Raw genomic sequence first — 19,740 nt, forward strand, 5'->3', positions numbered from 1 at the left:
CTGATATCATGATTGCATTTGTCTTTTTATGTCCAGCATTTGTATATATAGTTTTGGGGTGGGGATCTCAACCGTTTTAAAGTTATGGCCCAGGGACTATGTCTCCAAGGGTGGGGCCAGACCCTAGTGACATCCTGGAAGCAAATGTGCATTCTTCTCTTTATACTCAGCAATTGTATATATGGTTATATGGTGGGTTTTCAACCATTTCCAAGTAATGCATTTTGTTGGCCCCACCCCTTAGCCCGAGGGGTCAGCCCCACCATTTCCATGCCTCCCATAAATACTTCCGACCAAATATGATCAATATCCATGGCCCAGTTCTGCAGAAGAAGTCATTTAAAGCAATATAACCTTACTGCCCCCTTTTGGCCCCGCCCCTCAGCCCCCTGGGGGGTCAGCCCAACCGTTTGTACAATTTTGAATCTCCACCACCTAGAGATGCTTCCAGTCAAATAAGGATGATATCCATCACTTAGTTCCAGAAAAGAAGTCACTTAAAGCAGTATAGCCAAATACACTTTTTGGCCCTGCCCCTCAGCCCCCTGGGGGTCAGCCACACCATTTGTACAATTTTAAATCCCTGCCTACCAGGAATGCTTTTGATCAAATATGATTGATATCCAGTGCATAGTTCCACAGAAGAAGTTGTTTGAAGCAATATAGCCAAATGGCCCCCTTTTGGCCCCCCAACCCTTAGCCCCCTGGGGAGTCAGCCCCACCATTTGTACAATTTTTAATCACCATCCCCTAGGGATGCTTCCAGTCAAATATGGTTGATATCCACTTCTTAGTGTCAGAAAGAAGTTGCTTAAAGCAATATGGGCAAATTGACCCCTTTTGGCCCCGCCCCTCAGCCCCCTGGGGGTCAGCCCCACCATTTGTACAATTTTGAATCCCCACCACCTAGGGATGCTTCCAGTCAAATTTAGTTTAATTCCAACCAGTGGTTAAGAAGAAGTTGTTTAAAGAAATTGTTGACGGACGGACGGACGGACGGACGGACGGATGGACGACGGACGCCACAGTATGGCATAAGCTCCTTCGAACCAGGTGAGCTAAAAACAAATGTACATTTTGAGATGGGCTTTTAATTAAAAAAACAATTGACGTCCGACAAAAAAAAACCATTGTTTTAATATTCAATAATGTATTCTCACAATCAGCAATCACACCCCTTACAATCATGACTATAACCAGTACAAATATCACAATACACTGTTTGGAGGAGAATAACAAAGTTAGTATCAATGCCTACAATGACCTGGGCGGCCGTTGGATTATTTGAACAGTATCGCAATAAACATTTGACAAAATAAGACAGGAGTTTAGACTCAAGAAAACAAAAGAAATGCATGAACAAGGGGTTTTATGCATCTAGAACCTAAATGGTATGTTTTTTTAGTTCATGTATATATCAAAATGTTCCTTGCTATACATACATGTACACTGTAACTGCATATTTTCTGATAGTGATTTAAAGAATTTGGAGAATTGAATTTTCAACCAGGGGGGTATAATTCTTTAAAATCTGGACCTCAGGCTAGACATTTAAGAATTTGACCCCTTGGGTTGAGATTGTTCTGTCTTAAGGCGGAGAAAGATACTATTAGTCTATGGCCAATGGCATACAATACTAAAAATATGAAAACACAAATTATCCCAAACAACGACACACTGCCTGACATTACCTGGTTATATAATCACTGGCCAGGTCTTCACCCAAGATATCTTTACAGTAATTATCTCCCCTGAATTACTGACACCTCCATTCAACAGGTACTTATACACGGTACATTCATGTCTACAATGCTAACATAACAAATATAGCATTCAATATACCTCTCCAATTATTGGTATGTTTCCCGGTGAAGTGGGTCAGAACTTTACTGAGCTGGAGTAAATTAGTTGTAGTTTACATTGATTTCAATGGCATCACGAGGAAAACTTTAAACATAAGACTTTGTGTAGGCCTCCACACCTTTAAAGGGTCGTCCGATACATCGACATGACGTAGTGTGTTATAGGTCTAGAAACTGCAGATACAATGTAACAAGTGTTAATTCATGACTCGCTGACTGTTGGTCAGCTTGACCAGTCTCCATTAATTTACTGAATAAACCCTTGCCCAGGGTGCTAACACATAAAACTCATACAAAAGTGGGAGGGGTTGGCTTGTAACAGGACAATGAAACAGCATTTTATGACATCCCTACTGAAATGAAACAGTAAACGGGTGGACATATTACCAGATGAATGAGCCAACTCGTAAACATAGTCGAGTTCTAGGTCATGTGGCTCAAATCACATAAACAACAATTTACATAAATCTTTCATCTGTTGGTGGTATATACTTACATACCTATGTACATCTGTAGGTGGTATATACTTATATACCTATGTACATCTGTTGGTGGTATATACTTATATACCTATGTACATTAAGAAATACTGAAACCCTCCACTAGAATTAATTCAAGAATGTTGTGTTTTAAGGAAAGTTGAAGCACACAAATTTTAAAGCTGTTCCTGTTGATGTGCAGTAGCCTTCAGTTCTGCTGACTTAGTCTCCGCGTCTCATTGCCACCTCATTTCCTCCCTCCTCAGCTTCTGGCCTTCCCCAGTACTTCAGTCATTGCCACTTCATTTCCTCCCTCCTCAGCTTCTGGCCTTCCCCAGTACTTCGGTAATGTTTTCGTTTGTCCAGATATATCTGTTTACACTCTTCCTTGAAGTCTTCATCCCTAAACCTGTTAAATATATACCAATCATAAATTTATAAATATATACCAATCATAAATATATACCAATCATAAATTTATAAATATATACCAATCATAAATCATAAATATATACCAATCATAAATATATACCAATCATAAATTTCTTATATTTAAACAAGTTCAATGAATCAATTCACAATTATACATTTCTTATCTTGAAACCTGAAAAATATATCAATTATATACCAATATACATCCTCCGGCATTCACTATCTGATGAATGTAGTACATGTATTATACTGTAAGTACAACAAATGTTGTATTTACCTCAACTTCAACCCAAACCAAGCATCACAAAATCACAAATGATACTAATCCCCTCACCTGTGGTTAAAGATCATACATTATGTCTCAAAATAGCACTAGCATCCTCCGATAATTTACATAGCACATTTTTTTCATTAAAAAATTACTGGCGCAATATGTCGCATAAGATGTATTTAAAAGTCACATCTGTAATAATGGACACATAATATAGAATAAATTTCATATTTTTATAGAAAGTAATATCTGTTGAAGATTGGTTGAAGTTATACTACTACAACAATTTATATGATTACAATAACATTCTACCGATAGCAACAGTAACACTGACCCTGAATCAAACTTAAGATTTTCTCATACTCGACCAATAGGCAATATATAAAGTCTGATCAAAATCTGTGCAGGAATGAAGATGCTTGAGCAATGACAGATACATTCTATAAATAGTAACAGTGACCTTGACCTTTATACCATGAAACACCAACTTGTCTTGAGTTATTCTTATACTTGACCAATATATGACGTTTAATAAAAATCCTTTCAGAAATGTTATCGCTACAGAGAATTTGATAAATTCGCCCTCATTGGGGAATTTCCTGTAACACAGTAATATCATACTTTATCAATAAATGCAGTTTGACCAAAATTATTTCAGAAATGCTAGATCAAAGTTTTTCTAAGTAAATTGGTAATGGTGACCTTGATCTTTTTATTTGAGAACGGCCAATAACCAAGGCCATTGTTTAAGCTTGTTTATTTTAGCCCGGGCCATCAACATTGATTATTTTGTTTATTTTAGCAACCCCGGGCCATCAACATTGATTATTTTGTTTATTTTAGCACCCCCAGGCCATTTAAGTTGATTATTTTGTTTATTTAAGCACCCCGGGCCATCAACATTGATTATTTTGTTTATTTTAGCACCCCAGGCCATCAACATTGATTATTTTGTTTATTTTAGCAACCCCGGGCCATCAACATTGATTATTTTGTTTATTTCAGCACCCTGGGCCATCAACATTGATTATTTTGTTTATTTTAGCACCCCGGGCCATCAACTTTGATTATTTTGTTTGTTTTAGCACCCCGGGCCATCAACATTGATTATTTTGTTTATTTTAGCACCCCGGGCCATCAACATTGATTATTTTGTTTATTTTAGCACCCCGGGCCATCAACATTGATTATTTTGTTTATTTTAGCACCCCCGGGCCATAAACATTGATTATTTTGTTTATTTTAACACCTCTGGGCCATCAACATTGATAAGTCAACAAATCAACTTATCAAAGATATATCTAGCATAGCACAAGATCAACGTTTGTTAGTATCAGGACAATATAAGGAGCCAAAGGGTGAGAGTATATAATATGCCACTTACCAAGCTTTAACACAGCGTTGCATTGTGTTGTTTTTTTCCCGACATCTGAACATCATCATGAACTCTTCAGCTTTGGCACATTTTTCAAAATCTGACAACACAAGACATTATTATACAATGTAAGACATTATTATACAATGTAAGACATTATTATACAATGTACAAAGTGAAAATGTGTCACCTTACATGAATGATTTTGAGTTTGAGTATGAAAGAATGAATGAAAAAGAAAGAGAGAATGAAGAGAAAGAGGCCTTTTGCATGAGGCTATATTATGTAAGAGGGATGATCCCGGGGCACCCCAACCCTGGCATCCCTCCCAAAGATGCTGGGGGAATAAAACAATTTGAATTTGAACCTAAAAAAAAAAAATTAAAAGAAAAACCCATCTATTCTACTTTACTTTTCCTTCCTGATCATTGCATGGTAGATTATTATGACATTAGTGTTAATTGAACTGATAATTATAAATTGATTTTTGTTGAACTGTCACAGGATTGTTGATGAAAACAAAACTGTGTAAGTAAAACCACTTCACTCCATGAAAAGACAACACCATACAAGACCATAGCAGTCTCAACAGAAGTAAATAATGGTTCAAGTATATTACATGGCTAAAAACCAAATACAAAACAGTGAACCACCATAATGGTGTTGGCACCTGATCACCCTGACTGGCAAACATTGCCATCTGAATATCACTTCTGGCCACCCTTTAGGTTTCAGCATGCTGTATATATGTGTAAGTTACCTATCACTTCGGCCGCCATTTAGGTTTCAGCATGCTGTATATATGTAAGTTACCTATCACTTCAGGGCGACGTTTAGGTTACAGCATGCTGTATATGTGTAAGTTACCTTTCACTTCAGGGCGACATTTAGGTTACAGCATGCTGTATATGTGTAAGTTACCTTTCACTTCAGGGCGACATTTAGGTTACAGCATGCTGTATATGTGTAAGTTACCTATCACTCTGGCCACCACTTAGGTTTCAGCATGCTGTATATGTGTAAGTTACCTATCACTCTGGCCACCACTTAGGTTTCAGCATGCTGTATATGTGTATAAGTTACCTATCACTCTGGCCACCATTTAGGTTTCAGCATGCTGTATATGTTTAAGTTGCCTATCACTCTGGCCACCATTTAGGTTTCAGCATGCTGTATATGTGTAAGTTACCTATCACGTCGGCCACCATTTAGGTTACAGCATGCTGTATATATGTGTAAGTTTCCTATATCTTCGGCCACCATTTAGGTTTCAGCATGCTGTATATATGCGTAAGTTACCTATCACTTCGGCCACCATTTAGTTTACAGCATGCTGTATATATGTGTAAGGTACCTATCACTTAGGCCACCATTTAGGTTTCAGCATGCTGTATAGATGTGTAAGTTACCTATAACTTCGGCCACCATTTAGGTTTCAGCATGCTGTATATTTGTGTAAGTTACCTATCACTTCAGGGCGACATTTAGGTTACAGCATGCTGTATATGTGTAAGTTACCTATCCCTCTGGCCACCATTTAGGTTTCAGCATGCTGTATATGTGTAAGTTACCTATCCCTCTGGCCACCATTTAGGTTTCAGCATGCTGTATATATGTTTAAGTTACCTATCACTTCGGCCACCATTTAGGTTTCAGCGTGCTGTATATATGTGTAAGTTACCTATCACTTCAGCCACCATTTAGGTTTCAGCATGCTGTATATATGTAAGTTACCTATCACTTCAGGGCGACATTTAGGTTTCAGCATGCTGTATATATGTGTAAGGTACCTATCACTTAGGCCACCATTTAGGTTTCAGCATGCTGTATAGATGTGTAAGTTACCTATCACTTCGGCCACCATTTAGGTTTCAGCATGTTGTATATGTGTAAGTTACCTATCACTTCGGCCACCATTTAGGTTACAGCATGCTGTATATATGTGTAAGTTTCCTATATCTTCGGCCACCATTTAGGTTTCAGCATGCTGTATATGTTTAAGTTGCCTATCACTCTGGCCACCATTTAGGTTTCAGCATGCTGTATATGTTTAAGTTGCCTATCACTCTGGCCACCATTTAGGTTTCAGCATGCTGTATATGTGTAAGTTACCTATCCCTCTGGCCACCATTTAGGTTTCAGCATGCTGTATATATGTGTAAGTTACCTATCACTCTGGCCACCATTTAGGTTACAGTATGCTGTATATGTGTGTAAGTTACCTATCACTTCAGGGCGACATTTAGGTTTCAGCATGCTGTATATATGTGTAAGTTACCTATCACTTCGGCCACCATTTAGGTTTCAGCATGCTGTATATATGTAAGTTACCTATCACTTCAGGGCGACATTTAGGTTACAGCATGCTGTATATGTGTAAGTTACCTATCACTTCAGGGCGACATTTAGGTTACAGCATGCTGTATATATGTGTAAGTTACCTATCACTTCAGGGCGACATTTTTCCATCCATGCCTTGTCTCTCATCACCATGGGTATCAAAACCTCTTTTTCAACTTTCCGCAGCGAGGTGTCTTCTGGATCACCTGATAAGAAAATCCACAACAAACTTATTTTCAATATTCAGCAGTGTAGACACAGCAATGAATAATTACACTCAGACTACTACTTAGTACTGATCATCAGTGATCCATCTACAATGTATTTTAATGAGTCCTTTTCAACTGTATTGCTAAAGACAATGAGTCCCACAATGTTAAATTTAACTATTTCCAGAAATTCTGTGAGTCCCATCAAAATTGTATGAGTACAGGACTCGGGACTCCCTTGTAGATTTATCACTGATCATCTTATTTCACCATTACAGTTTTCCATATTCAATTATCACAACTCAAAGCCAATGAGAACCACTTTCCTGATGATGTGATGAAAATCATCACAATAGCGTCTCAAAATCAAGCTGCCAAATAACGAAGTCTATAGTTAGGTAAAAAATGTTCAAATATTCACAATTTTATGTAATATATATATATATATATTCTTTGCTGTTGATGTCAAAATATTGTCGCATAAATTAGGGCTGGATATGGATTATGTAAAATCAATACAACAGAAAATCAGTGTTCAATATACACTAGTGATGCCCTACTAAATTGTAGAATAAGGAAAATGAGAAACTCAAAGTCTATAATTTCTTATTCATGAATTTCCTCATATAGCTTGACAAAATAACCAGTTGCTCTTGAAGCATTGCAATACATATACACTGTTGGTGTATAAAGTAAAACTGTGATGTTCCTCACTCTGTACAATGTGACCTCTGTGCACTCAAAGACATACTCAACATACACTAGGAGATACCTTTCTCTTATTCCACTAATTTTGCTCGTATTCATTACGACTTTTAAATTATATTAGCACATGTTTTATAAGATTAACACATGTTTTATAAGATTAGGAGTGGTGAAGTGATATTACGAGTGGTTCATACCTATTACGAGTGGTTTTGTGATATTACGAGAAGTTATGATTACCTGTGGACACAGAGCCAAATTTTAGCTAGCAGCCAATCTCGACCGCTCGCGGGCATGTTTCATGCTGCGACGGCCATACTAACCTTCTGATTTATAAATAGGAGGTTTGCAATCTTATTGTTCAAAATTAAAGCATACACAAAATTGGGAAGATATAACACTTTAAACTGACATGTTTTAGTTAATTGTTGTCTTGTTGGATGGAGGTTCTGACAACTGTTGTCTTGTTGGGAGGAGGTTCTGACAACTGTTGTCTTGTTGGGAGGAGGTTCTGACAACTGTTGTCTTGTTGGGAGGAGGTTCTGACAACTGTTGTCTTGTTGGGAGGAGGTTCTGACAACTGTTGTCTTGTTGGGAGGAGGTTCTGACAACTGTTGTCTTGTTGGGAGGAGGTTCTGACAACTGTTGTCTTGTTGGGAGGAGGTTCTGACAACTGTTGTCTTGTTGGGAGGAAGTTCTGACAACTGTTGTCTTGTTGGGAGGAGGTTCTGACAACTGTTGTCTTGTTGGGAGGAAGTTCTGACAACTGTTTTCTTGTTGGGAGGAGGTTCTGACAACTGTGGTCTTGTTGGGAGGAAGTTTCGACAACTGTTGTCTTGTTGGGAGGAGGTTCTGACAACTGTTGTCTTGTTTGGAGGAGGTTCTGACAACTGTTGTCTTGTTGGGAAGAGGTTCTGACAACTGTTGTCTTGTTTGGAGGGGGTTCTGACAACTGTTGTCTTGTTTGGAGGAGGTTCTAGCAACTGTTGTCTTGTTTGGAGGAGATTCTGACAACTGTTGTCATGTTGGGAGGAGGTTCTGACAACTGTTGTCTTGATGGGAGGAGGTTCTGACAACTGTTGTCATGTTGGGAGGAGGTTCTGACAACTGTTGTCTTGTTGGGAGGAGGTTCTGACAACAAGTGTTTGGACTGAAAGATGACTCACTCATATGTTTGTTTACATTTCTAGGCTCAGTTAACATCACTGATAAAGATGAAATTCCTCCAAGGATTTAATCTATAAATATATGTTTTGTATATAATTTGACAAGCACATCTCTAACTGACCTGTTTATCATTATGTCCTAAACAGAAATTGACTTATCACTGTACAGTGCACTTAATAAAAAGCATGCAGATCTATTTACTGGATTACAATGTCATTCAGCCAGATTAATAAATGACTAAAGTAAAACAGGGAAACACAGCTTTGAAGGAGAAAGTCATTTTTATAAGTCTGCTCCACCACATCGCAGTTGTTTCTTAAGGGCTCTGAAACCGATGACAAGAGGATATGTTAATGTTAGACTCATTGAAAAAACGGCCTTATCACATGTAATGTCCACTTCAAATAGATGACATCTGTGCTGGGGTCCGTTGACGGTTGAATACATGGTACATATATTAGTGCGCTCTGGCCCCACACCAGACAAATACAATATATCTGTCAAAATGTCTAAGTCTGAAGTCAGGGTCAGAGGAAACTGACTATATCCACTTATTTGTTTACATTTGTCCTATCACTATATGTGCATGGTATACACAGTCAAATCTTCCTAAATAGCCAGATTTACCGGTGCTCCAGTACCTGCTTTTTAGATTGAATCTAGCCTAATTCCGCGATTATACTAACTAATGAAATAAAAATTATATATATCAATACAGGCTTGTGGAAGGAAAATCGGTGTGGATGATGTGAGGTCAAGATATGCATGGCCATACGTGGCCTCTAAACTTATTACTTCAATATGTCACCCTGGCAAAATACTAGCCGCTTCCTACCGACTCGGCTAAGGAGAATTTCTCTTTAGTTCATTCGCTAGAGCGAAACACTAGTAAGCCAGAGACAGGGGTCCCGGGTTCGACTCCTGGCGGAGACATTGAAAAAATAATGACCTATGTTACCAATATTTAAATGTTCCTGTCGAGTGTCCGAATTATATAAAGGTAGAGTTTGCATAGGTTGCGTAAGGCCTGCACTGTGATATTGAGAGCTTTCGGTCAAAGTCAAAACATGTCTGCTGTAATTTGTGGTACTTGGACACCAACCTAAGCCCAACGGTCCAGCAGCAAAGGAAGCTGGGAGGACGGTCCATTCCGTTCTTGGTCGCCAATTTAGCTCGCCTTCTTGGTTATTCTCCACTTGTTCTTTTGTTGGCGGTGGTGCGGGAATGTCATCGCTCGCCATGTTTTCTCTTTCAGTCGCTTACTACATTGAAAATAATATAACTAAACAATGCAAAAACGTATTTATTTCTTTGAAAAGAAGCTTATTCATCGTACAAACATACAATATTGCATTTTTTAAGTCATTAAAGTGACTATGTGAGTTATTTTAAATATACACAAAGATTATATTTGTAGGGATTTAAGCGAAGCACCGGCGCGTTTGATCAGCTAAATCATTTACTAAGGCCGTTTTCGTGTAAACGGTCAAACCGGTCGGACCACTGTTGTTCGTTTATTAAATAAAGGGGGTCGGACCTAGTAATCTTATGCTGCTTTCAGGCAAGCCTTGACAAAGCCTTGCAAGGCCTGCATAAACATTTGCAGGTCCGCCGGGATTTATACCCGAAATTGTTACATTTAATATGAAAAGGCAAAGCCTAAAAAGAGCGTATAGCTTTAATTCAGAATTAGATATACTGCTTTCAGAATGACATAAGATAAACCTTTTTTTAAAGTCGGCTAATCGAGGAATAACAATAAAACATGAGCTCTAATGAGACTTAAGACCGACGTAACAATTATGGGAATTTCGTTTACAGAAAGTTCGCATAACCAGAAGCGAGATTATGATTTTCTTTCTATACCCTCTCAAAAGTTATTTTCTCCTGCTTATTAATTCAGTACATTAGAGTTTGCCTCGCCAATATTTTCGTGTAAAAGCCCAGCCAACTAAACTGCTAAGAGCCTCAAAGTTGTAAATATAAGCTAAAAAACAAAAATATCAGGGGTGGCCGAACTTGCCCCGGTCTCCCGTATGGAGACTTTTTGTATCATAGATGATTAGACAAAAATGTATTAACTATATAATCTTTGCAGTAATGATGCCGTTTTTTTCCAGTCAAAGCTAAAAAGGAGATATTTGTTCTTGTGCGTAACGTATATGATGGGTTGGGTGGCGCAGTGGATAGCGCGCTCGTCTTCACCAAGATGACCGCGGATTCAATCCCGGTCATCTGCCCAACCACGCAGGTTTTCTCCGGTTACTCTGGCTTCCTTATTCATTAAGAATTAAATCCTCTGCACGTTTCCGTCAGGGCACAAAAAAGAATTAAATCCTCTGCACGTTTCCGTCAGGGCACAAAAAGAATCATCAAGATAAGTTGGGAAAAAATGTTTGGCAGTTGCTTTAGAAACAAGTGCATATTATATTTTTAACGATAAGTCTAAGTAAATGTATTGAGATGTAAGTTAAAAAAAAAAAAAAAAAAAAACATTGTTATATTTTTATGTAATGTTGAGATTGTCGTTATATCGATATGCAGTCTCAATTTCTGTTCCATCCTGAAACACCGGATTGAATTTCACATTTTGTTACTATCATCGAGGTTTGACAGGTAAGGATATGCCAAATAAAATTAAACAGTTTCTGTCTGTAACTAGTTATAAATCGGCATGTGTTGTGAAAAAGTAATACGTTGCTAAAAAAGGGCTCTGAATTCGGGATGATTGTCTTGAAAATTATTGTTGATTTCGACATGTAACCCTGGGTTGTATAATATGATATATATATATATATATATATAGTGTGTGTATATATATATACAACGAGTGCTGTCAACTGTCTGTATACACGTGTGTTGTCCAGTCTCGTAAACAGTGTATGTGACGTCATCAGTTCGGAATGCATGTACCTGTGTTGTCATTTTCTGTTTCAACATTCTGACTGAATTGTACTTACGACGTAGACCTTGGACCTGCCCCTTGTACGAATAAAGCACTCTATATTCCCGCCACTATATTCTGACTACTGGGCATATGCTTACTGCCCAGTGGTCATTCTTACAATCCGACTCGTGAGAGACGGATCAGATTACGGATAGAGCTGAGCCATTGAGTATATATAGAGAGAGGGCGTACAGATACATTGCCGCCAGCATGTATTAGCAGGCTAGGGACATCATACCCGGTTTCTAGGAGAGCATGAAGGAAAGATAAACACTTAAAACAACTTGTCAGAGTTATTGTTATACTGAGCAACCGGTGACAGACATAAATGCATTATCCATTGTTTGTTTGATGAGTGGTGGTGATGCATACATAAATTATGTAAAGACTATTACCAGACTTTCAAAGTTGTTAATTAATTCGTTGATATTCTCAACAAATGGAAATCAAAAGCTGATGGAATTTTAGACGATGGAAAAAATAAATGTACACGTTGACCTATTGGTTTAATGCCGGCTCTTTTTGAAGATATCTCCCGGTAGAAAAATTAGCAGAGCCTGGTTGATAACAAAAAGGATCTTCAGAAAATATCTGCATTTTTACTTGTTGTGCCTGTGGCAAGAAGAGAAGTAAAAAAAGTCATGAAGCACCGACAAAGAGATAAATGCAACGGACATCAGTTCCAAGATCTTAAAAATTTGATCTGTGCGACGGACATCTCGTCAACTTAACTCATTAATCTGAGGCCTATTGGTTGTGATTTAGTGTAAATGCATAACATACAAATTAAAAATACCGATATCTCAATGGTAATTGCAGTTTTATGCTCGACTGAGCCGTCAATGCAAGTAAATTGTTTTTTTGCAAGTGTACTTTGGGACATACAATGTACTGACGACCCAATGCTTGTTAATGGAAATGGCGCTCGGAAAGATTTGATAATTCATTTTCCATCTTCATGCAATGTGTATAGTTTAGAAGGTATTGTTTGCGTCTGTCATTCAGCCATCTAACGACACTTTAATTAAAACACCATCTAGGAATGTTCTAGATTTATATTTGAAAAGAATTTGTTGTCGGCCTGAAAGCAATGTTGTACAATCGCATGCTGGCTGTACGTAGAGACCGACGGTTACAAAAGAATGATTTTACGTGAAAAATAAGTACTTTTACAGCACCTGGGACAGTGTTGAATAAAGTTTCAAGCCCAAATATCGTTTTAACTTTTCAGATATTTTCTGTCGACGTGCAAGACGATCGGAGATGTACATGTGACAAATTATCTAAAGGGGGGACTATGTTAGGGACTATGTTATTACTAAGCTTTTGAACTAATAGCGTTAGTGTTTGAAGTTCAACACTCGATACCTGACAAAGGATTCAAATGCATTTTTTGGTGATTTTGGTGGCATATAAGAGCGCTACAGGCGTCTGCTTTAGACAACCGTAAGTTTACAAGCCAACCGGTGAAATGGGACGGGAACACCCCCTGACATTTGACCCCATATCAATCCGCCATTTTAAAATCTACTAAAACTATTCATTTTTCTAAAGTTCAATATCTGTAGATTTTATTCAATGTAAAATATGTCAACAATTTACCTATTTAAGTTACTCAGTAGCACTGTATAAACCCAGAACAAATTTTAAATGGGGATTACAATCGTTTAAGCTTAATAATCAAACCTAATTTTACATGTCATGCCCTACTTTTGGTGAATTAATCATTAATTATTATAAATGTATATATTTAAAAACAATTCTTTAGAAGAAACTTTAAATCTAAGAGCATTTTCCTCTCCTGTTACACAAATGAGCCTACTCAATACACTCAACACTGCATACTAAGAAACTTTCTTCTGGGGGTTTTAAGATTTTAAATGGTATTTCCACATCTCTTTTTACAAAACCTTAATTATGGAGAGGAAGGATTTGTTTACAACTTTAGAAACAACCACCTGGTAAGGATTCCAAATGTGAACGCATCCACCAATGGTAACAGATGATTTCGTATGAGGCCTCCCGGGTGTGGAACAGCTTGCCAAAAAATGAACTTAGGTTAACTGAGAATTACAAGTCGTTTCGTGGGCTGATCCTTACCTGGGATGGCCAGGTCTGCGTATGTACCAGAGAGTGTCAGTTATCCCCTTAGCGATTCTTTCCACCAAGTTTTACACCTATTCGAGTTTAATACATGTATGCTAGGAGTTTCTTGTCTCTTTACGGGGAAAATTGTTACACCTTTTAATATCATGTATGTCGTGCATGCTTTATGCGCTTCCTGTTTTTAATCATCGTAAATTTGAAATGTCATGCAGCACATTTTAATAAAATGCTTTTAACATAAGTTAATATATCTGCTAAACTGTATTGGCAACTTACATAATTGTCCCTATTTTAAATCACGCTATATCCTGTATTTTCACGCTTTGCTGTTATAGAATATACGGATATCGTGCTTTTACCCGTAGTTAGAAATACTTACAAGTATTCAGTATTTAAATCTTGTGTTTTATAAATTTATAAATTTCTAATGCTACCTTTCTGTGATTATGTATGTGCTGCTTTGCTTGTGTACTTTGTTTTACCTGTTAAATTGTCCCTGAGATAATTGTTTGTCATTTAACTGGTCTTTGTAAATACCAGCATGTGATTGTTATTACAACTTATGTTTGTCGCAAGAATAGCATTACAGTGCTCAAGTTTTATTGTTTTAAATATGCGACGTTGAATAAAAAATCTTTTTTTTTGAACCCATACAACTGTCAGCTTCTTAATAGAACTAGTGTAGGCCACATGTCCGACCTCCATGAGGAATCCCTCCATGCTTCCATCCTTGACAACACGAATGAGTAAGGTAAGCCTTTAAACTTGTTATATATTTTGGACATCTCATAAACGCACCGTAATTTTAGAGTTATTTATTTATTTTCAAGTTTAACAGGGTCACCGCGAAGTGGTACATATTACGCCCTTCACATGTTGAATCAGTAGTTTGCATCATTGAAAATTATGAAATATTTGTGAGTTTCTTTTATGTCAAAGGAGAAGTGATCGAGTGCAATAAAACACATCGGAATGCATGTAGGATTGCATTGATAAACCAAGGGGGAATAACTCTATAAATCATGGTCAGATAATTCATAAAGTACAGCTGGATAATGGTGACTAACCTTTCCATGAAGTTTGAAGTTAATTGAAATTATTTGAAATAGCAATCGGACACTATTTGATTTATTGATTAAAGGTGCTTGAGATAGCGAGTAGACACTATTTGATTAATTAAAGGGGCTTGAGATATAGCAAGCAGACATTGTTTCATTAATTGATTAAAGGGGCATTACTCAGTAAATTACGGTCACATGGTGGGGGTTATAAAATAGCAGAGCCCACACTGGCTGAGCTAAAGCGGTCATGATGGCTAGCAGACAAACAAAAAAGAAGAGTTCGCCAAGGGGGAGATAACCAAGAAACTCCTGCCAATAGCTAAGCATTGTTCAATACGATAAAATTCAATTCATTCTAAATTATCAAATTATTCAACCCAGCTATCATGGAAATTAAACTTCCCATGAGGTTTGAAGTTAATTAAAATTACTTGAGATAGCAAGCGGACACTTTTTCATTAATTGAACAAAGGGTCTTGAGATAGCGAGCAGACATTGTTTTATTAATTGATTAAACTCAGTAAGTTACAGTCACATGATGGGGATTATAAAACTTGTCCTAGAACTCGTGGTAATTAGCCATCCTATGAAGTTTGAAATGTATTGATCGAAAATTGCTCGAGATATCGAGCGGAAAATGTTTCAGAAATTAATTAAAGGGGTATAACTCAGTGAGTAAATTACAGTCGGATAACTTGCGCGTCCCGTCTTTCGATGGACGTATAAAATAGTAAATGACCGGATTACAGGCGGATAGATTGATGGATAGCGTGATAACAAAATATGCATCTCATCTGGTGCCCAGCGAATAATAATGCATCATAACATTCTGATCCGTTGTCAAAAGGGATCAGTTTCCAACGGGTTGATTGGTTTAACAGACCAGAAACTCAGGTTCCATTTTCAACATATCTGGGTTCATGTCTTCCGTTGAACTGGTCCCGATTTCACTATCACTGTAGTTCTACATTCCGAATTACAGGTTCGGTGTAAGTTTGTGAGTTTGATACTTGAAAAAAAATGTATATAACGCCGAATAAACAAGAAGCAAGTATAAAATGTTGTAATTCAGACGAAAAGAACATTAAAATCAGTATAGTGCTGAAAAAAATATTTTATATATTGTAACAGCGACCTTAACACTAGATCGACGACGATCTAAACTGAATGCTAGAATAATTCCATTCACATCAAAATATTATCTGGAGTCAGTGGAGCGGACCGGTAACAAATATTGTCTATTTAAAGTAACAGTGACCTTAGATTCGTGACCTCGAAACGCGAAATCGTTCGAGGTACTATTGCATAAAAAATATATAATGATTTGTTGCAATAAAATGAAAAGTAAACTGATGGATGGACAGACATTGATAAGTATATAAATCCCGTCCATTTTATTATGGGACAAAATTACAAACAGTTTTTACACGAATGTAAAACATGCATGGCATGTAAGGAGGCGTACAAGTATGACCTTAAGAGATAATGGTTTACACATTGTTGAAAGACGATTCCAATAAGGGTTCAGGGCTTTATGGCTCTCACGACGGCGCCTGCAGCAATCCCCAGGAGTTCCAGAAAGAAACCAAGTAAGTGACTGCCTATCCAACGAACACCGCTGTACAACGTCTGTGTGAATGATCTTTTCGTGAATTTCCATTCAATGTTACCCTCATATCTCTGTAACATTATTATTTTATTGTCACAGTTGCCGGCTGTCAGTGTTATGGTAGTATGGTCAAGATACATCGCCAGCTCACAGTTCTCCATGGTTCGGTTGAGTTCCTGGGTAGCCAGACTTTGAGCCTCTCGCCCCATGGCTTTTTCTGACGGGGTAAGACGGTGGGCGTTTATACGAAGTACGTAATTGATGGAATGATCATCAATTATGTTACATGTATATCTCAGGTGCGATCCAAGAGGGTCCTGATTTCCCTGAAAACAAAGTCATAAAGAGTGCATTGATATAATAATATTAATACAGTCAAATCAGTCAAAATAATAACCTCTTTACACACAAAATGCTAAATATATCTCTGATTTGATAATATACTGATATGTGACTTCGAGACTGGAATATCAAGATTGCCTTTAAAACGAAGAAGACATATGTTTAAGTGTAAGAGAGCTTATAAGGTAACAATGTTACGACTGCCAATATAAACCAATGTACCTGTACTGATGGGTCGCGTCTTTGGGTGGAGTTCGAATTGCCCATTATTATCGTCGTGTTCTGTAAATATAAACAAAGATTTATACAGTTATATACTCCGGTCCTCTACTGATATGTGGCACTTTCTATTGATTTTCTGTCTACCTAAATGGTGAATAGCGAGGCAACATCCCGATTTTGGTTTATCATAACGTTTTTCTGAATAAATCTCTATAGAAACTTATATCATCGAGTATATCTCTTATTTTCATGCTCGAACATTAACTGCAATTAATTAATGTTAATTATTTTAATTGTCTTTAATGATCAAATTAAGAATTACTGATATAAATACGCTGAGAACCTGTTGTAATGGTACAATCGTACCCTGTTTAGTGTCTTTGATAAGCCATGTATGTACCGTATAATATGTTATTGTTGATAAGCAGACCAAAGACAAGAACGAAAAATCCAATGACCAGCGTCAGAGATAGAGAACACGTAATCAGTATGTCAGTGACTATGACAAGCGTCAGAGAAAGAGGACACGTGATCAGTATGTCAGTGACAATGACCAGCGACAGCGATAGAGAACACGTAATCCGTATGCCAGTGACAATGACCAGTGTCAGAGATAGAGAACACGTAATCAGTATGTCAGTTACAATGACCAGCGTCAGAGATAGAGAAAACGTAATCAGTATGTCAGTGACAATGACTAGCGTCAGATATAGATAACACGTAATCAGTATGTCAGTGACGATAACCAGCGTCAGAGATAGAGGACACGTAATCTGTATGTCAGTGACAATAACCAGCGTCAGAGATAGATAACACGTAATCAGTATGTCAGTGACTATGACAAGCGTCAGAGAAAGAGGACACGTGATCAGTATGTCAGTGACAATGACCAGTGTCAGAGATAGAGAACACGTAATCAGTATGTCAGTGACAATGACCAGCGACAGCGATAGAGAACACGTAATCCGTATGTCAGTGACAATGACCAGTGTCAGAGATAGAGAACACGTAATAAGTATGTCAGTGACAATGACTAGCGTCAGCGATAGAGAACACGTAATCCGTATCTCAGTGACAATGACCAGTGTCAGAGATAGAGAACACGTCATCAGTATGTCAGTGACAATGACCAGCGTCAGCGATAGAGAACACGTAATCCGTATGCCAGTGACAATGACCAGTGTCAGAGATAGAGAACACGTAATCAGTATGTCAATGACGATGACCAGCGTCAGAGATAGAGTACACGTGATCAGTATGTCAGTGACAATGACCAGCGTCAGAGATAGAGAATACGTAATCGGTATGTCGGTGACTATGACCAGCGTCAACGATAGAGAACATGTAATCAGTATGTCAGTGACAATGACCAGTAACAGAGAACACGTAATCAGTATGTCAGTGGCAATGACCAGCGTCAGAGATAGAGAATACGTAATCAGTATGTCAGTGACAATGACCAGCGTCAGAGAAAGAGACAACGTAAGAAGTATGTCAGTGACAATGACCAGCGTCAGAGATAGAGAACATGTAATCAGTATGTCAGTGACAATAACCAGCGTCAGAGATAGAGAACACGTAATCAGTATGTCAGTGACGATGACCAGCGTCAGAGAAAGAGAACACGTAATCAGTATGTCAGTGACAATGACCAGCGTCAGAGATAGAGAACACGTAATCAGTATGTCAGTGACAATGACCAGCGTCAGAGATAGAGAACACGTAATCAGTATGTCAGTGACAATGACCAGCGTCAGAGATAGAGAACACGTAATCAGTATGTCAGTGACAATGACCAGCGTCAGAGATAGAGAACACGTAATCAGTATGTCAGTGACAATGACCAGCGTCAGAGATAGAGAATACGTAATCAGTATGTCAGTGACAATGACCAGCGTCAGCGACAGAGATCACGTAATCAGTATGTCAGTGACAATGACCAGCGTCAGCGATAAAGAACACGTCATCAGTATGTCAGTGACAATGACCAGCGTCAGATAAAGAGACAACGTAATAAGTATGTCAGTGACAATGACTAGCGTCAGAGATAGATAACACGTAATCAGTATGTCAGTGACGATGACCAGTAACAGAGAACACGTAATCAGTATGTCAGTGCCAATGACCAGCGTCAGAAATTGAGGACACGTAATCAGTATGTCAGTGACGATGACCAGCGTCAGAGATAGAGGACACGTAATCAGTATGTCAGTGACGATGACCAGCGTCAGAGATAGAGGACACGTAATCAGTATGTCAGTGACAATAACCAGCGTCAGAAATAGAGGACACGTAATCAGTATGTCAGTGACGATGACCAGCGTCAGAGATAGAGAACACGTAATCAGTATGCCAGTGACAATGACCAGCGTCAGAGATAGCGGACACGTAATCAGTATGTCAGTGACAATGACCAGTAACAGAGAACACGTAATCAATATGTCAGTGACAATGACCAGCGTCAGAGATAGAGAACACGTAATCAGTATGTCAGTGACAATAACCAGCGTCAGAGATAGAGGACACGTACTCAAAATGTCAGTGGCAATGACCAGTAACAGAGAACATGTAATCAATATGTCAGTGACAATGACCAGCGTCAGAGATAGAGAA

At 38.1% G+C, this 19,740-nt stretch overlaps 2 protein-coding genes across 2 annotated transcripts; both read right to left on the minus strand.

The window, feature by feature from the left end:
• Positions 1-1,112: 1,112 nt before the first annotated feature.
• LOC110441838 (COX assembly mitochondrial protein homolog) lies at positions 1,113-10,113 on the minus strand. Its single transcript, XM_021485105.1, has 4 exons — positions 9,943-10,113; positions 6,861-6,965; positions 4,429-4,519; positions 1,113-2,750 (listed from the first exon to the last, which is right to left on the minus strand). The coding sequence occupies exons 1-4, from the start codon at positions 10,079-10,081 to the stop codon at positions 2,633-2,635; spliced, it is 453 nt and encodes a 150-aa protein (XP_021340780.1). The 5' UTR covers positions 10,082-10,113; the 3' UTR covers positions 1,113-2,632.
• Positions 10,114-14,693: 4,580 nt separating this feature from the next.
• On the minus strand, positions 14,694-17,224 carry LOC110441834. Its single transcript, XM_021485097.1, has 2 exons — positions 17,128-17,224; positions 14,694-16,889 (listed from the first exon to the last, which is right to left on the minus strand). Exons 1-2 carry the CDS (start codon positions 17,170-17,172, stop codon positions 16,479-16,481), a joined length of 456 nt encoding a protein of 151 aa, XP_021340772.1. The 5' UTR covers positions 17,173-17,224; the 3' UTR covers positions 14,694-16,478.
• Positions 17,225-19,740: the final 2,516 nt, after the last annotated feature.

Source organism: Mizuhopecten yessoensis, unplaced genomic scaffold (assembly GCF_002113885.1).
Source record: "Mizuhopecten yessoensis strain PY_sf001 unplaced genomic scaffold, ASM211388v2 scaffold716143, whole genome shotgun sequence".
Lineage (NCBI taxonomy): Eukaryota > Metazoa > Mollusca > Bivalvia > Pectinida > Pectinidae > Mizuhopecten > Mizuhopecten yessoensis.